Source organism: Rhamphochromis longiceps, linkage group LG18 (assembly GCF_057381845.1).
Source record: "Rhamphochromis longiceps isolate RC_006_pf linkage group LG18, R_longiceps_female_GT1.1, whole genome shotgun sequence".
Taxonomy (NCBI): domain Eukaryota; kingdom Metazoa; phylum Chordata; class Actinopteri; order Cichliformes; family Cichlidae; genus Rhamphochromis; species Rhamphochromis longiceps.
Genome location: NC_140574.1, coordinates 29,774,713 through 29,795,739, shown reverse-complemented (window position 1 = coordinate 29,795,739; position 21,027 = coordinate 29,774,713). Strand labels below are relative to the sequence as shown.

The window sequence follows — 21,027 nt, the reverse complement described above, 5'->3', positions numbered from 1 at the left end:
GCTTTGATAAATCACCCATTTCCCATTTTCCCAGCAAAATATAAAGAAATGACGGGTGGCTCAACACAAGCACAGCACTGTGTTACTTCAGCAACAACACAGCCTAAATGGTGACAACAGCTAAACTGTTCCCGTTTTAGGATGCCACTCTGACACATATTTACATTTAGCGTAATGTATTGTGAAAGTAACTTTCAGCAGTCCACTTCCTTCTGGAAAGTCACTTTTATTTATTCGGATTCATAGAAGCATTTTTAGAAAAAATACTCATTTTCAGGCCCGCAAAATCTGATTAAAATGATCTACTGTCTAGTTTAAATACTCTTGGAGAGACAGGAGTGCATGGTAACACGTTTCTCAGTCATCACCGGCAGCATACATCAAAAGCATACTTACAAACACGGTTATCAAATGATATGTTATCACAAATAAAATCATGATTGTTAACTGGCAGAGTTACCACAATGGTTAGTGCAGTTATATATTCAGTATATACATCCAATTAGAATAAATACACTACAAAACTCACTTTCAGAAGTCACAGATTGTCAGTTAAATACAGATAGGGCATGAAAAGACACGCTTTCAATATTAAATGATTTTTGCACAAATGCATAAAACAGCTGTTTGTGAGCATACTGGAGACACACTGATCCACTGTGTTTGTATGAAAAGTAGAGCTTTGTTTATGCCTGAGAGTAAAATAGCGAGTGCAAGCAGTCAAAACCGGCATACAGTACATGCATTTTCAGCAACAAATGTTTGCAGGGATTAAAAATAAAAATATATTTTTAAAAAAAAGACATCCTGTTGAATCTTTGTCAGCCGAGTCCACAGTTTTAAAAGCTTGTCTCTCTCCAGTCCTCCGCGTCCAAGTCCTTTCTTCCCAGCAAACGTCTCCTGGTCCACAGGTAATGTCATAATGCATCTCTGTTACCAAGCTGGGGGCTTTCATAACCTACAGAAGCAAATGTACTGTGAGTGGTGGGAATAAAAAAAATGCTAGACAGCTACATTACACTTAATTCCACAGTTAGACTGGAACACCACTCTGAATGAATGCTAATGTTGCTGCTTAGCTCAATCCGGAAATATGTAGGGCGATAAAATGTCAGTGTTGTGTTCACAGCAATGACTCTTCAACAGTCAGTGGTTCACAGCTTGTTTCTGCTGCCCCCAAGTGGCCAAAAAATAAAATAAAACTGAAAGCTGCACTTCTATGGAAACAGATGGCCGTCTTCTGCATTAGTTTTAGAAGGTGATATTTCAAACGTAACTTTTTAAGCTTGCATGAGTGGGTGGAGACAAAAAAAAGCTTTGAGCTTAAAAAAACCTGGAGCTAGGCTCAGATATTATCTGCCGCATGCAAAAAGAACCTCTCGGTGTGGACAAGAAACACAAACGTGACAATGCGGCGCTTAAACTTCCAATACACCTAAACTCATCCCGACAGGTCACAGAGGATCCCGCACGCTCTTTATGACCGGCTTTTATGCTTGTGACACGTGGAGCCTTTTATCATTCTCACAGTGATGATAATTGAGTCCCCTGCAGCAACTTGCTGATATATAGTTCTGTATTACTGGGATAATTGGCAGTAGTTTTTGGAATGTCATTAGAGCTGAATTCCACTGCCCCGGGGTTTTCACATTCGGCGTCAATCTGCTCAAAGCAGGAAGAGATGATGAATCAGCTAAACCGTACTGCCAATTAGCACAATAATGGAACATGATATCAAGGAAAGAATCTGCTCCAATTAAAGGAGGGGAGATAAAAGGTCCTCGTTTGAAAAAGGGAGAAGGTCTCATCTAACAGCACACTAATCCCAAGCAGTGTCAGATCCGGCTGCCAGCTGCAATGAGACATATCTGGAAAACAGCCAAATTCCATCTTTAAATTATGTTTTATGATCTCTTTCTTTGGCAATCCAATTGAGGCAAAGGAGGCTTGCATTCAATATGTAGGGTATGACTCATCTCTGTTAAGCGTGTACACGTTTAGGCTTCCGCAAATGCTAAAAACAAATTACTGAAGATTTTGGAATATGAATGAAAGATTTTATTGTTATAAAAACAAGATGGGGAGCAAAAGAAAAAAAATACATTGTGCAAAAATCTCAACACGCATGCACTTCATGCTGCTTGTCATACCGCACATATCTGCAGGAAAGAGAGACGGATACATACACCCGGTCCCAGCAGGGTAGTCCAGAGACCTGTTTCTGCACTGAGGGAAATAGGGTTTTTTCACAAGGAATCTGCGATCTGAAGACCTCTCCAGATCGTAGGGCACATCCCGTTCCATGCCTGGGAATAAATGGCATGAGACAGACACACACACACATAGTGGGGTACAGGAACTCAGAATAAAGGATGCAGGATAAAGCAACAAGTTGATGCGCAGCCAGCACGCTCAACAGGGTTGGAAGCACATCAAATAGGAGAGTCACGCTGAGTTTGTTTGATAAAAAATAACAAAGGCGTTGCGCCATTGTTATGAATTATGAACAACAACAAAAAAAAAAAAACCAAGACGTGCATTTGTATCTTTACGTACTAGTGCGCAGTACTACAAAATGCATGCACAACAGCGGGGCTGCAGAAACAAACACAGCACCAGACACACAGTACCTATGTCAAACGAGCTGGACTTCCTGGTCTGATGTGATGCTGCTGGAAATCCATTATGGCCTCCCTCCTCATCTGTGTTTGTTGGTTATTGTTAATTGGGAAGATCACAGCAATTATTTGCATCTTATTATGCCAATCTGCCCTTTCTATCCACATCATTAAGAACACACTGCCTGCTAGAGATCTGGCCTTTTACTTTTGGGGGTGTTTACGGTTCCTGTGACTGAAAAGCAAAAGAAGACGGCCATGCATGGAACGTAAAGATCTAGAACGTTCGTGATGGTGATGTTAAAGTTCCAGGTTTATTACTTTATTTTTAAAAAAGAAGAAAAAACAAAGAGGAGACATTTTGGACTGCTATGACTGTGCATAGATATAAAATGACATGGTTACCGTGACTGATTACAGCAGGATCTGCTGCTTCCATCCCAGGCTTGACAGACGCCGGTGGGCTCATCCTCTCGGTGCTTCCCTCACCTTCAGCGATGGGTTGACCAGGAGGTAAACACCTCTGATCATTGATTTGTTCTTCTGCTGGGGTGACGGGGGAGGTCTTGGCCTTATCTGGAGAGGTCTTGTCTCTAGAAACATCCAAGCTGGGCTGATGGAGGAGCACAAAATTTGACTATGCAACAGAAAAATATGACAACAAGATGTGCTTTCTCTTATAGTACGTACAGCGCATACAGCATATACAGTGGGGCAAAAAAGTATTTAGTCAGCCACCGATTGTGCAAGTTCCCCCACTTAAAATGATGACAGAGGTCAGTAATTTGCACCAGAGGTACACTTCAACTGTGAGAGACAGAATGTGAAAAAAAAATCCATGAATCCACATGGTAGGATTTGTAAAGAATTTATTCGTAAATCAGGGTGGAAAATAAGTATTTGGTCACCTCAAACAAGGAAAATCTCTGGCTCTCACAGACCTGTAACGTCTTCTGTAAGAAGCTTTTCTGTCCCCCACTCGTTACCTGTATGAATGGCACCTGTTTGAACTCATCATCTGTATAAAAGACACCTGTCCACAGCCGCAAACAGTCAGACTCCAAACTCCGCCATGGCCAAGACCAAAGATCTTTCGAAGGACACCAGGAAAAGTATTGTAGACCTGCACCAGACTGGGAAGAGTGAATCTACAATAGGCAAGCAGCTTGGTGTGAAAAAATCAACTGTGGGAGCAATCATCAGAAAATGGAAGACATACAAGACCACTGATAATCTCCCTCGATCTGGGGCTCCACGCAAGATCTCATCCCGTGGGGTCAAAATGATCATGAGAACGGTGAGCAAAGATCCCAGAACCACACGGGGGGACCTGGTGAATGACCTGCAGAGAGCTGGGACCAAAGTAACAAAGGTCACCATCAGTAACACACTACAACGGCAGGGAATCAAATCCCGCAGTGCCAGACGTGTTCCGCTGCTGAAGCCAGTGCATGTCCAGGCCCGTCTGAAGTTTGCCAGAGAGCACATGGATGATACAGCAGAGGATTGGGAGAATGTCATGTGGTCAGATGAAACCAAAGTAGAACTTTTTGGTATAAACTCAACTCGTCGTGTTTGGAGGAAGAAGAATACTGAGTTGCATCCCAAGAACACCATACCTACTGTGAAGCATGGGGGTGGAAACATCATGCTATGGGGCTGTTTTTCTGCCAAGGGGACAGGACGACTGATCCGTGTTAAGGACAGAATGAATGGGGCCATGTATCGTGAGATTTTGAGCCAAAACCTCCTTCCATCAGTGAGAACTTTGAAGATGAAACGAGGCTGGGTCTTCCAACATGACAATGATCCAAAACACACCGCCCGGGCAACAAAGGAGTGGCTCCGTAAGAAGCATTTGAAAGTCCTGGAGTGGCCTAGCCAGTCTCCAGACCTCAACCCCATAGAAAATCTGTGGCGGGAGTTGAAAGTCCGTGTTGCTCGGCGACAGCCCCAAAACATCACTGCTCTCGAGAAGATCTGCATGGAGGAATGGGCCAAAATACCAGCTACTGTGTGTGCAAACCTGGTAAAGACCTATAGTAAACGTTTGACCTCTGTTATTGCCAACAAAGGTTATGTTACAAAGTATTGAGTTGTATTTTTGTTATTGACCAAATACTTATTTTCCACCCTGATTTACGAATAAATTCTTTACAAATCCTACCATGTGGATTCATGGATTTTTTTTTCACATTCTGTCTCTCACAGTTGAAGTGTACCTCTGGTGCAAATTACTGACCTCTGTCATCATTTTAGGTGGGGGAACTTGCACAATCGGTGGCTGACTAAATACTTTTTTGCCCCACTGTAGTTACCTTATTGGGAATGAGAGGACGCTCTCCCTCTGGCCCTCGCCCTCTCTGTTTCTCCTCGCGCTTTCTTTCACTCTGGTCTCCCTCTGCCTCCAGCCTTCCTGCTTCTTCTGGGAAAACAAAAAGCAGCCGACACAAACAAAGCTCAATTTATTTCGGGATTTCTATAGTAGCCTTGCACGATTCACAGGTCAAAGTTATTCTTAGCTGTCTTCAGTTCATCCACTTCCTCTTTTCACTCTGACTTTAGGCCAGTTTCCTTCTGATTGGCTGCCCCTCACTAATGTGGGTGGTGCTGCTGCTAGTTCTCCTGAAACAACTACATCCATTCTTTGATGTCACACAGAGCAATAAGTAACCTACAAAGAAAAAAAAAGACAGCCCGTCTTTCTGAAGCCTGAAGAGGTTTTTGGCTCACGGTGTTTATTTATTCATAGACTAAACTCATTATCTGAAACTTGTCTAATATGAGCATACCCCACTATAACAGTACATATACACTATACATGACGTAAGATAAGAAAAGCAGAATAAGACCTGAAGCTGGAATATTGGCAAGCAGCACACATTTCACACGAACCTGGGAATGGGAGCCTTTGGCTGAAGGGGCTGAAAGCACAAACTGTGCAAATTAAAACCAACCAACCTGGATTGCTTTTCCATTTCTGTGTTAAGAGCTTGCTCCAGCTTTTAAGAGACAACTATTTATATGTGCTGCTGTCCACAGCTTGCATTAAGGATTTCAATCGGACGATAAAGATGCACATCCCTGCACCCTTTCTCCGTTTTAACGCCAAACTGCTGGCTTTAACATTGATTTTATGCCATGACCACTTCTGTTACAGTGATCTCTTAATTCCCTTTGAGTCAGACTGCAGTCTACAATACTCGGAGGTTTTACTCATTAAGAAGTCTAGACTTGAGACTTAACAATGGCTCTTTCGCCACAAAAGGCCTCTATAGCTATAGCCAATCATGTCATCGTCTGCTCTCGTACTGCATCTCTCATTAAACACACTTTGACATACTCGTCTACACGGTTTTTGCAGCTTTTGTGAGTTTTCTGCTTTTTTTCTTCTTTAAAAACATGGCATCTTCTGATTGTTTTCCCTTTGAACTTTTATCCAACAAGACAGTGATCTAAAAATATATCACGGTCAACCACATGCCACGTGTACAGTGTACAGTGAGTCTATTTTTAGAATTATCATTATTATCAGTCATTCTAATAAGAGTCACACCTGAGTCTTCATCATTTATTATTTTATCATCATATTCATACCATGTGATTATTATCATGTTGGATACTTATTCATCCAATAGGGACATTTTACAATATTATACTTTAACAGAACTTCAGTTGTTGTTTAAATTGCAATACCTAAACTCTCCTGCAGGTGTCTCTGCCTCATGACAGCCAAACTGGGCTTAGCACTCTGTGGAGGCGGCTCTGGCCTTGGCCCACCGGGGGCCACGATTCCACCTCCGCTGCTCTGCACATCATCTTCTATCTCAGTCCGCGAGTCTGTCAGGGGCACAATCCTCTCCTGCCTGGCTGTCTCCATCTGTCTGTCCGTCTGTTGTTTGGAGGACACCACGTGGCCGTTAGTTCGAGTATCTGTCGGGGCATCTGAGATGGTGACTGATCTGTCAGCATCCTGGTCTATCCCTTTGATGTCACAGTTGCTGCTGCCATCGGAGTCTTCGATTTCTGCCCCGATGCAGCTGTACACCATGCTGACCAGGTCTGTGGACTGGATGAGGACAGAAGTCATGGACACAGTTAGAACGAGTCAAATCGCTGATGATTTAATGAATAGCATAACTCATAATCTGGTGCTAACAATAGAGAAAGCGAAGGCCTTAATTAAAATGTATTCTGTTGAATTCAATTATAACAAAATTAAATTATCGTTCATTTTTTTGCAGTGGATGTCCTCAAATCCCCTTAATGATCACTAAGGATCCACGGGCTCTACTTAAGAGAGAATTGGAGTAATCCAAGCCGTCCCTCAGCACAGGGTTTAAATAGCCCTCCACACCTTAGGCAAGCTACTACAATAAGACACATAAAAAGGCTGGGAACAGCAGGTGGCTCGGACAGCACACGGCCATGCACTGTTACATGTCATGTAGAACTATAGAAAGAAGTAGCAGCTGCTCACTCATGAATTAAACTGGAAGCAGACTTGAAAAAAAAATGGAAATAGAAATGCATTAGCATTTAATTTAAACTTTAAAATATTCTTTAACTATTAAACACTTTTATCAAGTCACTGTGTTTGGCAAAGCCCTGAGGAATGCAATTTCAAAAAAATTAAATGAACACTTTGAAAACACATCAGATTGCAATGGTGAGAAAAGGATATAGATGTAGCTGCAACATTGTTGTGCACCAGGAGGAACCCAGGACCCACTGCACCAGCGTAGGGTCCTCAGGCCACCCTAATAAAGTCTGTATCTGATTGTTTGGTTAGAGACATTCACACCAGTGTCCTACTTGTAGCTCTGACAGTGCTCATCCTTTTCTTCCTTGCACAAAGCAGCAGATACCTGTCCTGCTGATGGGTTAGGGACCTTCTACAGCCTTGTTCAGCTCTGCTAGAGCAACTGCCTGCCTCCTGAGATGGAGGAGACACAGCAAACTTTGTGGAAATAGCTGGACTGATGTGCCATCTTGGAAGAGTTGGACTACCTGTGCAACATCTGTAGGGTCCAGGTATCACCTCATGTTACCAGTTGTGACACTGACCCTAGCCTAGCTAAATGCAAGACTAGTGAAAAACAGCCAGAAAAGATGAGGAGGGAAAAATGTCAGTGTCCTCCACCTGTAAAAACATTCCTTGACTTGGGGGATGTGTCATTGTTGCCCCTGTTAGTTAGAGGCATAAGTGAATCTACAAAAGCTCAAACAGCCAACTTTTCACAGCACGGTACCTGTCTTTGGATGAGGCAGGGGGGGCTGGCAGTTCTCATCCCATGCACCGGCATGCCCTGAGTTGGGTGAGGTGAAGGCATGCTCCCATTTGCTCCTGGGACAACGCTCTCCGGCCTCACGGCATCTTTAGGATGCTGAATCATGGAGTAGACATTCTCTGAGGCGTTGCTGGACAGAAAAAGGCAGACTTTTCAGCACTGGTCCCTCTAATTGACTTCAATCATAAACCATACACTACATTTTGGATACAATATTATTATGCTTATGAATTTACAGTAACACCATCAGTTTGAAACACTGCAGTTTTTCTGAAGCGCAACAGCTTACTTCCAACACAATGTGCTGCTGTTAAAAAACAAAAGAAATGAACGTAGAGAGCAAGCCAAGTGAACGCAGCAACAAACAATCTCTTTGATTGCTTAGCAACAATCTGCAGGTGAAAGCTTACAAAACGCAGCATACTGTATTTAAGAAACTATTTCCATCTATGACTTCCCCTCAGATGAGTCAACTTTGCTTTTATGCTTCTCTTTCAGACTCCTGTAGACTCGGCCTACAGCATATGTGTGAAATTCCTGCACCGCAGCAAGGCTGTTAACCAGCAGAGGCAAAGGCATCACCGTTTTTTTTAAAGCACACCTCTGAGCTGAAAAACAAACTGCGGCTCTCGCTGAGAAACCCTTTCGTCCGTTTCGTGCAGCTGTGTAGTTTAAGTGAACAAAGTGCGCCTATTAAGTGCTATTCTCCCCACTCAGCTGTTAATCTGTGCAAATGATTTTTCTTTTTTTTAAAAAAGTTTGCAAACTTTTTCCACCAACACTTTCTAACTCCAGCGCCATTATGTAACAGCAGCTCAAATGCATCCAGCGCCATAAATTCAAAGCAAAGGAAAACAGCTGGGGATGGGGAAATATTTTCTCCTATTCAAATATTCATGAAGTTTTGAAGTGGCGTTAATGCCCAGCGCTGGATTAATTTAACCACCATCTCATTCTCTGGGCGTGTGCTCTTAAATGTTACTTTCCTCCACTTCTTCCACTCGGCTCCTGTGCTGCATACTCACTCCGAGTCCTGATTAGAGATGGTGGAGTTGCGGTTCTTGCGGAATCCTGAGAAAATGGACAACACACTTCGTCTTTTCTTCCTCCTCAGAGACTGGGCCTGATGCAGGGACGACAACTGACTGAAAGTGAAAAGTAGAGAAAAAAACAGAATGAGTAAACTAAAGCATTGGGTAAGAGGGTAGGCACACACAGTGAGATTAAAGCTAGATTGCATCATTTGGACTGTTTTGTTTTGTTAATGCAATCAGCCAGCAGCCAGTATTTATCAGTATTCTGTGAAAGTCATAAGTGGCAGGCTAAACCCAGAATTAACATCCGACTACATTATTTGAATGAACCGTTTGACAAGAACAGGAAACATAATTAGTATGCCGAGTCCTGAACACATGGTTTAATACTCTGGACAGAAGCAGTGTTTCTGCTGCCTAAGCACACTGCTGCTGAGCATGAAGCTTACACTGGCATGTAACTTTAAAACACTTGCAGGGTTAACCATCATTTACATAGTGCTGTCCAGCTTTGAGATGCAAAATCATGCCGATTTTACCAAACAGTTAATGTTACTATGCTATGACATCTAAAGGAATAATGCTTAAAATGAGCTTCACTTTGCATAAATATAAAAAATCTTACACTACACCAAAACCTTAACCCAAACTTTGGAAATAATTTAAAACACATATAATTACTAATTAAAAAAAGCAGTTTTGTGTTAAATATGTTTAAAAATAGCTTGTGTAGCTTTTCAGCACTGGCCTAATACTAGAATACTTTGGTTATTTGGGATAGTAGCACGAATAAAGTTATGTAATAATTCACACTTTATTTTACACATACAGTATATTCATAAAGTTAAAAAAAATGGTTTTAATTTCTTATACAACATTAACTAGATTATGGAAAATTGATTGTGACTTGTAAACAAGGCTGTGAAATATAATAAAATAATAAATTGGCCTTATTTATTGATAGGGCTAACATGTCAGCAACTCAGCATCTATTTATCTTCAAATTTGGGACAATTCTGGCATCCATCTGCAGCTGTGTTGTGCTTGCCTGATCAATTTAAATTCAATACTTACACCACTTTAAACTTTGTTTTTGGTGTCCAGAGATTACTCAGATTTAAAGAAAATAGTTCAGCTGCTAAATAGTCCACTGGTATGCAAGTGGCTATATAGACTATTTATTTCAAGGTAGTTAGTAGTGTAGGAACATGTAGTTTTTAGTTACAAATTCCTAAGTACCCCAAAAAAACAGCTGAAATCCTGTAAAATTAAAAAAATAAAATTAAATATGTTCATTCTGTGCAGAGGTTAGAGGGACTGCAGAGTCAATCAGCTATCCTTAAATTCATTCATTATTTATTATTTTCACTTAGTTCCATCTTCTTTGCCAACATTTCCTTCTGGGTTTGAGTCTTTGAGGATGCAGCTTCAGTCACTTATCCACATGGCACCACCAATATACCAACACTGCCCAGAAAAAATGGGAACATGGGAATTTTTCCAGTGAATAGCATACTGTAATTGACTTAAATGTGCATAACTGATTTTATTCCCACTTTTGTGGGGAGTAACATTGGAATTTTAATCACCTCATCTACTGACATGGTGAAAGACTTAGCAAACAGTTACTCACTGACACATTGAGCACATACTGAATATCATTAGGATTGTTCTGCAGTGACAGTTGGTAACTCTGGTAATTACTCTCCTTTAAGCACTGCACTCGGTCTCTATCAACAAAATATGTGGTTTCTTAGCTGCTAAATGCTCCACTATGTCCAGCAGCAAGTCTCCAGCTTTGTGTTTTTACTCCTTAAAACGTATCACGGGTTCACAACTGCAGAGTTCTTGCAAAGATTTAAACAGCAAATTAAAATGCACCATTTGCATTCTTTAGACACAGCTACTGTTCTCTTCTTAACATTCAGAAATTGCCCTTCCTTCTTCTCCGTCATACTGTGTACAATGCTACAATCGTAGATGCCGATATTAAACAAAGTTGTAAATGCTGAAATATGAGTGAACATATGTCTAAATGCTCACTTTCAGAATTTTTTTTTTACTTTTAGTGCTGTATGATATCAGTGACTTGACCGGCTCTCACACCGTCTGTTAAATCTTTTGTCAGTGAGGTAAAAAAAGTCACCAGAAAGCTGACTTAAAGGGAGGAGGAAGGAAGATACAACAGTTTGTTTCAAACAAAGGATGACTCGAGGACTGCACCAAGACCTAAGGTGATGCAAATGTGTCCAAAAGCATGCGTTTCAACAAAAAGTACAAGGTAAAATTAAACGTGTGGTTAAGAAATGCAGGGAAAAGAAACTACAATGGAAAATGGTACATTGTACTTTATTTGCATGTTGTTTTTTGTGTGTTTGTTTTTCATTTTACTGTTTAAATGACAAACAATAGAAAACAGGTTTTACTGATACACCAGATGTAAGACACAGTTCCCTCAATGTCTCGTCTTGTGTGTCGTCCTCGGGGCTCAGTGTAGTAAAGAATTTATCACATACTTAATGACTGCACAGAGACGATTCTGGCGTCTACCTGTCAGGTAAAACTCGTTTGCTGTAGAAATCAGGCAGTCCGTCCTCCAGCATGTTGACTCCTCCATTCTCAGAGCAATGCTGCACACACACACACACACACACACACACACACACACACACACACACACACACAGTATGACAATGATCAGTCTTGCCATGCCGACAAAGGGGATGAAAGGCTGACAAAAGTTATTATCATTTCTAATGGCTGGCTGATAAACCTGAATCTGCTGCCAACAGAAATCTGTTTGTAAAACAGCTCTTCATCATGCTGCCCTAACTCAGTTTGTACTGATTTAGGGGGGAAAAGCTTTACAAAGTCTCGAAACAAACAAGCTGCTAAGTTAGCGGCTGCCCTGTGGCCCAGGGGAGATGGCTGCGCATGATTACCATTTGAATCACAGAGACACGTGCGACAGCTTCCTATTTTAAAGAGAGCTTATTTTTGGAAGGTGCCGCTGGCAATGAAAACAAGATGAATAACAAAAGTTCACATGCAGCAGCCAAGAGATTTAAAAAAGAAAAAAACACCTCAGAAAAGCCATGTTTGGTTTACTTTCTCTCGTTTGCCTCCCTCTGTGCACTTTTGTGGAAACACATGGACTGAAGTTCATGCTGTAGTATCAGATCAAAATAGGCCAGTTAAACACATACAGTGGTGCTACAGGCGCAATAAAAACTCACTTAAAAGTGAAACTGGTCAGTATACATCCTGTGGAAGCAGCTGCTAGTCTGGAGGGGACACTGATCCCTGCCCACTGAAGCTCATAACATGGTCAAATGTCACTGCAAAGTCACAAACTCACGGATTCAGGAGGTAGGTGTCCTGCTCTGTGTCGCCGTGGCGGGCGTGGCCTGGCGTGGGTCACGTGGCGTAAGGGGGATCCATTGGTGGGGAGAGTGGACAGACACTCCCATGATGCCGAGTGGGTAAGAGGGGCAGAGTGAGGTGGAGCTGAAGGTGTCGGAGAGGAACTGGGCTCCTCGCCTAAACCTATGACAGGAAGGGAAATGGATTGTGACAGAACTTCATTTATGCAATACCACTGATAAAATCCTCTTTGATTGGAATTAAATGTATGATTAGACTAAATTTGCAATCAGCTTGTGAATTTCACATTTTTATTGCTTTTGAAGTGAGAAAAAATGCTTCCTGTTAGAAGACAAATCCCACTAGTGGGGAAAAGGCTCACCCATGGTTGGGTTGGTGTCAGAAAACAATGTTATTTTATAATAATGCTTCATTCTATCTACAGAAATATTACTATACTGATTACAGCCCAAATGAAACAACATTATCTCTTATGTCATTCTGCCATGTTGGACATTCATTACTGTAGACGAAAAACTACTTAATTGACTAAAAAAATGAAAGATCAAGTGACTCTTGCCCTGGTATTGGCTATCTATATAAAACAGTAATGTGCAAAAGTCTCAAGCCATACTTCATGACTCCATATTTTACTGTGAAATGGAAGTTTGTCCACCTTTATTCTTCAACACAGCCTGAACTCTGTCTCTAAACCTCTTTACATGGTCTTCAGGAACAGTTCTCCAGGCTTCTTCAAGGACAGTCAAAGTCTTTCGTTCTGTTCTCTATCAAGATGATCCCACACTGCTTTAACTCATTCACTGCCAGCCATTTTCAAACCAGGTAACTCCCCACTGCCAGGGTTTTTGAGCATTTTTACTCATTTTTGAAGAGCCACAGAAAACTGTGTGTTATGATCATATAAACGCTGAACCTACCAAAATGAAGAACAGACTCTCTTCTTTCATCCAAAAAAAAAAAGCTTGTTTCTACCATTTTCCATTCTTTAGTAATCAGCTGTAGAAGAGAGGTGGGTTCCACCAAAAATGCCTGTTTTGACCAAAAAAAGGGAGAAAACGAGCTTTTTGTGAAAAATATATTTCAAGCAGAAAAGTGCCTGTGACACCTCTAACATATAAAATAGTTTTTCACTTCTATAAAACAGAAATAACACTGAGAAAGGTTATGTTTTATCAAAACAATTTATTTACAAATATATGAAAAAATAAAATTCACTGACAAGCTGCCCGAGGTTGTATTCTGGCCCCTCCCATTGAAAAACGTAATTGACGTCTATAGACGTCAATGGCAGTGAATGAGTTAATAATGCTTAGGTCTGAGCTCTGGAGGCCAATCCATGACTAATAATGTTCCATTGTGTGTTTTTCTATCCAGGTATTCTTTTACTGCATTGGAGGATGGATGCATGTCAAGTCCTGTATCAGGTCTCCCAACGTCTCTATTTCTTAAAGACATGATTATTAGATACCTTTCATCTGCTGTAAATTGTTTTTTAGGCCTATCACTTTTGTGTTTTTGTCTTTTCCTTGTCAAGGTTCCTCAGGACACACAGTACACCACGCTGAGATTTGACAACTTGTGGTCTAATAGCTCTTTGAGAATCAACTTGTTGGTGCAAACATATTATTTTTTGCATGTCAATCAATATTTTTTTGTAGATCTAACAAAAAAAGGGGAAACAATTAGGCAGTTCTTTGGGGGACTGTAACACAGTGCCATAGACGCAATTAAAACTGGGTTCTTTGCTAAGTCGTCTGTCATGTGTAGACACAACACTGGTTCATCCCTCGAATGAGGTGTCTTCTTTTGCTTGCATGATTGATAGGTCAGTGATAAGTGGCTTCACAATAAATAAATAAATGAAATTAAATCAATTCTCTGAAAATGCTTAGATACAAGGACTGGACTGAAAATGAGTGAATAAAACATGTCCAAAGAAAAACTCTGAAAGGCCTTCTGAAAGCAGAAGGAGAACTAGTACACAAAAGCTTTTACAACAAATTCTGAAACAAAATATAAAGGAATGAGTGGTGACTTCAGACTTTTGCACAGTATTGTATTTCACGATACTTTAGCACGTGACAGCAATAATTTGCGACTACAGACTGAACACTCACTCAGTCTGGTGGAGACGGGTCGAATTCTTCTAGTTCTGGAGCTCCGCTTCTTAATGGCCATGGTGTCCTTTTGTAAGAGATCATTGTACATACACAAATGCCTTCACTACATTTATAACACAATTACAACGCACAAAAAAGTTAAATGGACAAAGTATCCCATCCTCGCTAAAATAAATGAATGAAATAAAGTAGATCAATGACATACACGTACAGTATTTCACAGAAAATCCAACTGGAGTAAAGCAAAGGCAATGAAAAGATGCAGAAACTGTTTACAAAATCTAAGTGTGAAGCTCAGAACAACAGCATGTTGGAGGGTACAGGAAGTGTGGGATTTGTCTTGATTTTGAGAAGAGTCACAATAAAAATACTCGTGTTGAAGGGGAGAAAAGATCTGAAGTTGAAAAAATGTAATTCTTGTTCAACACGATTTGTTTGTAACCAGCTCTGAGCGTCAGTATGGTGGAACGGATCAGAGTTTCAACAGCAAAACTGCACCAGTAAACAGAAGTGAATCAAGCATTGGGACACTGATGTTTTACCTGCTTTCCAATATTTACTAGAGAAAACTTACATTTTTAAGGCTAATATCTCCATGTGCCGTGTGTATCTGGTCAAATCATGTTATCCCATATGAAAGGCTTCCTTCTTCTTAGTTGGGATTTTTTAAATTTCTCATTCTGTGCCCAAAATGTTATAATATATTTTTAAAATAGCACTTTTTAATGTTTGAACCACCTTTAGTGCTATATATATATATATATATATATATATATATATATATATATATATATCTCAAACAACTTTAGATTCAGTAGAAGTTCTTCAATATCCCTGCAATCTGAGCACGCAGAAGGGCCTGGATCACAGAGGGATTCTGGAACAAAGGATGCTCACTTAAAAAGCCAGGTGATGAGGACACTGTACTGAACACAGGTTTCACAGCAATTTTAGTGAGAAGTTTAGTTTCAAATTAGACAGTGACAAACCGAACAGGCAACAAAGCAACAAACTGCAAGGAGAGCATCCATTTGAAAATTTAATGTGGATACAGTGGGTGAAATAATTATTCGATCCCCTGCTGAACACAAAGAAATTAAAAGTCTCAAATTTTTATGGTAGTTTCATGGAGAGAAACAGAATACCAAAAATCCAGACAAAAACAATTTACACTGCATAAAAGTAATGATTTGCATGTCACTGAGTGAACTTTTATTCCCAAGATTCCACCCAGAATTCTGGCTCCCATAGACTGGCTGCGTGCCCATGCAAAACACAGATTACAATTGATTAAATCAATTACAGCCACTCCTGATCTCGACTTGTTATGTGTATAAAGCACACCTGTCCACAGGAACAGTTTCTTCCATTCCAACCCTTCCATCACCAAGACCAAAGAGCTGTCAATGGACATTAAGGACAAGCTTGTAGACCTGCACAAGTCTGCAGTGAGCAACAAGACCATCAACAAGAAGTTTGATTAGAAGGTGACGACTGTTGGTGTGAATATTTGGAAATGTAAGAAATATAAAATGAACCTCATTCTGGAGCTCAACGTAAGATCTTGTCGAATGTATCGGCCCAAAACTACACAGGAGGAGCTTTTTAATGATATGAAGGCAGTTGGGACCACAGTCACCAGGAACACCAGTGGTAACACACTACGCTGTAATGAGTTGAAATCTTGCAGTGCCCACAAGGCCCCCCTGCTCAAGTAGGCGCATGCACAGGCCCATCTTATGTCTCCAACATTTAGATGTTCACTGGCAGAGAAGACTTGGGGGAAAGTGCTGCAGTCAGATGAAACCAAACTCTTTGAAATCAACTCAACCCGCATAGTCAGAGAAATGCAGGGTATGATCTAAAGAACACCGTCACCACAGTCAAGCACGGTGGCGGAAACATGGTTTGGGGCTGTTTATTCGCTAATGGTATAGGACTTTTCACAGCAGTGACGAACAAATGGACAGGACCATGTGCTGTAAAGTATTGGACAAGAACCTCCCTTCCTCAGACAGAACACCGAAGATGGGTTAGTGACGCATCTTCCAGGATGACAATGAACCAAAGCATACCACCAAGCCAACAAAAGAGTGGTTAAAGAAGAAGCTCATTAAGGTCATGGAGTGGCCTGGCCATTCTCAGATCGCATCCCTTTAGAAAAACTGTTGAGGGAGCTGAAGTGTCGAGTTGCCAGGCAGCAGCCAAGAAACCTACAGGATTTAGAGTTTCTGTTAAGAGTAGTGGGATAAAATCCCTCTGAGATATGTGCAAGCCTGGTGACCAACTACAAGAAGCACCTTAACGCTATGTTTGACAACAAGGGTTTCTACCCAAGTACTAAGCCATGTTTTGCGTTCAAATCATTATTTTTCTCAATGACATTAAAAATTTATTTAGAACTTTTTTGTGTTTTAATGAAACTACAAACTACCATTGAGCAAATGTACAAATTCAGCAGAGGATCTAATAAATATTTCTCCCACTTTTTTTCCGGGAGTCATGAAATTATGAGGGTGAATTAAAAAAAAAAATCACACCTTACATTTATGCAGACTCCCCCAATTTGAGGGAGTCAGAGATGGATGAGAACCTTTCACCAGATTTGGTTGATTTTTATGTGGTATGAACCCAATTTTTGGGGTTGTGGAAAACAGTAGCACATCTGGAAGAATGAATGCTTTATTAATCTTTTAAAATACAGGTCAAAGGTGGACATCTTTCCATTGTTTGCTTTGGCTCTTCTAAACCATCAAATCAAATGTAACTTTTCTTCCTCTGTCTTTTGTCTCTGAAAACTGGTTTTGTTCTTAACACTTATTTTAGGTGCAGTCAGTTAAGTATTATATCCATGCCTTGAAATTAGACATGCTTCTTTTTAAATGAAGAAGCTCATTCTTGTTAAGTGTGCACATGAGGTCAGCGTGTGTCTCTCACACTTACTATTCCCAGGTTGACACCAAAGTCCTCATCGGGGAATTCCAGAGACTCGACTATTCTGGACTGTCTGACAGTGCGTCTGCCCGTCCCGACATCGTCCCAACGCTTTGCCTGGGACACCTGCCGCAGCTGATGCAACACACACATCAAAGGCACGTATCATTGCATAGACACAAACGCTCACACTCGCGCAGTGATGACATCTGGAAATATATCCTTAAATGCTATCTGGGAGGAGAGGCATGTCTGCCCTTATACCTGAGAAGCTCACAAACAAAGTACTTTACCACCGTTCGTAAAGCCCATGAAGAATATGAATTAAATACAATATCTTGATTATCAAAGCAGAGTAAGGCAAGATAGAGGACAAACCGGCATTGCACCAAAAGAGAGAAAGGAGAATGAGATGTAACAGCAGACGTGGTGAACTGAATGCCAAGCAGAGCAGGGGAGGCCGTGTTATTACTAAGAGTCGATTTTTTTCCCTGCTTTTCCGCTGGTTTCATTTTAAACAATTTAATTTTATGGAGAGGAGAGCCCGGAGGGTCTCATCATGTCCTTAACCAGCTTAAATAAAGTTGTTATCTGGCCTCTGAGCTCAATATTCTCTGTAAAGAACAAGGCTCTATACCTATATATCTTCATTGTATATGTTAATGACATGCGAACCAGGGTGTCTTCTTCAGATAACTGCACGCATTAGTATGCTACTGTTCACCTGGAATAACGAAGAAGAATTTATCCAAACTATGCTTGTACAGTTCAGAGTTTTTATTAACATGTCTGAACTAAATGTTTTCAGTTTCAATTTTAACTTCGCTGATATTTCAATATGATCTTGAGAAATTTCCTATCCTGTGCTTGTACACTGGTACGGCTGGAGGTAGGATTATTATTTTATCAACCATGTGTGCGATGTGCAATAAATATACCAGAGTTATAGCAGCACTGAAAGACAACATCCATAACAATATTAATGTTTGAAAGCATCATATGGAATATAATGAATGAATGTCCACAGCGTAGGAGGACTTTCTTAATTCGGTTAGACATCATTATGTATATATGCACATAATGGGTACTTTTCCAGGATGTATTTATTTGTTATTATAAATTTATTTTAAATGGGCTGCTATGGGAACACACGATAGAGAACATTTCACTGTTGTTCACTGGAGGTGCACAGGAGCTTTATAATTGCTTTGCATTGATAAACATATTGCAAAGTGGTGACACAAGTATTGTAGACCCTCTGCTCAATTACTCATAATCTACTGGATGATACTACAAAAGTGCTCTTATGCATAACTTGGTTATAACAAGGGGTTATTCGAGGTACGGTTGCCATCACATCAGCTCAAAGCACTCTGGCCATTTTCCTCTGAACTCTTATCAAACAGGCATTTTTGCCTAGAGAGCTGCTGCTCACTGGGTATTTTCTCTTTTTTGGACTATTCTCCATAAACCCTAGAGATGGTGATGAGGGGGAAAATCCCAGTAGATCCACAGTTTCTAAAACACCAACAAATGGGACAAGTTCAAAGTCCCTCTCTGATTCTGAAGCTTGGTTTGAACTTTAGTGGGTTATCACGACCATATCTAAGTACATAAACGCACTGAACTGCTGCTGACTGGTTGATTAGACATTTGCATTAAGGTGAAGTTAAACAGGTGTAGCTAATAAAGTGTAGAGTGTACACAAGTCATAAAAAATCATGTTGGGGTAACAAATTAGATTCATTTTATCTTTAATTTTTTGATTAAAGAGAAAAAACAAATGGATATTTGGGGATATAATATAAGTGGATGTTATTGCTTAAGGCTTGATGGAGACAAAAAGGCTTAATAGTCCAGCACATGACGTGTCCTGACGGTTATTTTACTTGAATAGAGCCAAGTTGGCAGTTTCGCCCTGTTTTCAATTTTTATGCTAATTCTACAAGATAACCATCTCCTTCCTTCAGTGACATATTTAATAGACTGCATTCCCAACACAGCAAACAATTTTCTTTATGAATATAACTTCAAATAACACAAACCTAAAGTGAAATCTGTAATGTTTTATGCATGTGTGGTAAAAAAAAGAAAAAGAAACTGAGGTGAGCTTTTCCTGTTATTTGCACAGTTCAGACAAACGCGGATCATTTTGGTTGTTTTTTTTTCATATAGTCATATTATAAATTTAACTATATCTTAGAACAAAACAGATTCCAGCTTTACATTCAAATAACATTTTTTTCTAGAATCTACAAGAAAGCATGCAGTAAAGTGATATTACCAGTACCAGGGTTTTATGGGTGGTGTAGAGCTCTTGTAGAATCTGATCAACTATGGAGTTGGTCAGATAGGAGACCACAGACAGCTTCACTTCTCTGGGATAGAGAAAGTAATAACAGTTCAATCAGTATCTCGAAGTTCTTTGCCTCTCTAGGACTTTTTAAACCACTCTCTTTCTTACTCCAGAGCTCTGTTGATGTCCTCTGCCGCCCTCTCCATCAGGGCGTTGCGGATGGCGGAGCGAGGGATAGAAACTTGTTCAGAGATGGACGACAAAGGTGGACTCAGTCTCTCAGCTGCTGAGCAGGACATGGGGCACAACTCACGGCAAAGGGACACCATGGAGTCCACAACCACCTAGAGTAGAAGTGTCCCAAGACATGTATCATATGTCGCCTACAGCTGATGGATTAGCTATAAAAACATATTTATATGCCCAAAACTTGTATTAATAATTCATATAATCCATTTGTCTCTTCAAGATGTTATGTTTATCAGACATTTGGGCAAAAACACACCTCAACTATCTAAACCTGCATTTTTGGCTCTTTTGTTGTTTTTTTAAATTGATCTTAACAAATGCAAATTACAAATGCAGCGTCTAGCATAATAACAAAATTAGGCAGCATAAACAGGGATGTAAATTATGCTCAAGTAAGTTGAAATTCAATACAAAGCATGCCATATTCCTCCTCGGGGTGCGTGCTGCTTTTTATCATTTGCCTATGCTGTGCTACTGAATCCCAATGAGACCAAAATGGAACAAAAAAAATGTCCGAGTGTTCCCTCCCTGAGAATTTCTTTTGAAGTCAGCATACCTGCACTGCACACACATTCACACGGCATTAATGGGCAATTTAAATGCAACTAGTACAGCGCTCCACTACTGTTTAAAATACCAATGCATCAGCGAAGGAATGTTTCAGCGATTACAACCAAGGCCACGGTTCAAACCCACCCCCAGCCTACCTGCAGTTCTTTGTCTGCAGCCTTGGCCAGCTCTCCTGCCAGAGTGTCCAGGCGCTGTTTAACAGGTCCATCCACTGACAACACGTGGGCCAGCTCACACAGAGATGGATAAAGCTGATGAACACACAACACACACACGTTCAGTGAAAGTAGCAATAATACAATGAAAAAACATCCACCTACATTAAAAACTGGTTAAAGGAAAAGCAAATACTAAAGAAAAATAACACATGGAATGAAAAGATTTGCTTTGTCACATTGGCTTTTTAATGTTAATGAACATGATGCAAAACAAAGCATTTGTATTGGGAGTTGGCTTAATCCAGAATGAGTTTTGGTTTACTTGCACATTATTTTGATATAAAAGTCAATTCTGCAGCTCAAATAACGGAAG

At 40.4% G+C, this 21,027-nt stretch overlaps 1 protein-coding gene across 2 annotated transcripts in view; it reads right to left on the bottom strand.

Annotated features, from left to right (window-relative positions):
* Positions 1–219: 219 nt before the first annotated feature.
* Positions 220–21,027, bottom strand: part of carmil3 (capping protein regulator and myosin 1 linker 3) — a 114,934-nt gene continuing 94,126 nt past the window's right edge. The window contains exons 26-40 of one of the 2 annotated variants that reach the window (XM_085389472.1): positions 20,634–20,747; positions 19,846–20,021; positions 19,672–19,759; positions 17,391–17,516; positions 14,445–14,511; positions 12,302–12,489; positions 11,494–11,573; positions 8,935–9,054; positions 7,871–8,039; positions 6,315–6,687; positions 4,937–5,043; positions 3,024–3,231; positions 2,631–2,702; positions 2,187–2,306; positions 220–958 (exon numbers count right to left, since the gene is read on the bottom strand). In XM_085389472.1, coding sequence (XP_085245598.1) covers positions 918–958; positions 2,187–2,306; positions 2,631–2,702; positions 3,024–3,231; positions 4,937–5,043; positions 6,315–6,687; positions 7,871–8,039; positions 8,935–9,054; positions 11,494–11,573; positions 12,302–12,489; positions 14,445–14,511; positions 17,391–17,516; positions 19,672–19,759; positions 19,846–20,021; positions 20,634–20,747 — 2,049 coding nt within the window. In that variant the 3' untranslated portion in view covers positions 220–917. Of the gene's footprint in view, positions 959–991; positions 2,307–2,630; positions 2,703–3,023; positions 3,232–4,936; positions 5,044–6,314; positions 6,688–7,870; positions 8,040–8,934; positions 9,055–11,493; positions 11,574–12,301; positions 12,490–14,444; positions 14,512–17,390; positions 17,517–19,671; positions 19,760–19,845; positions 20,022–20,633; positions 20,748–21,027 lie in introns of those variants that run through there. The other variant, XM_085389471.1, reaches the window with a different exon arrangement.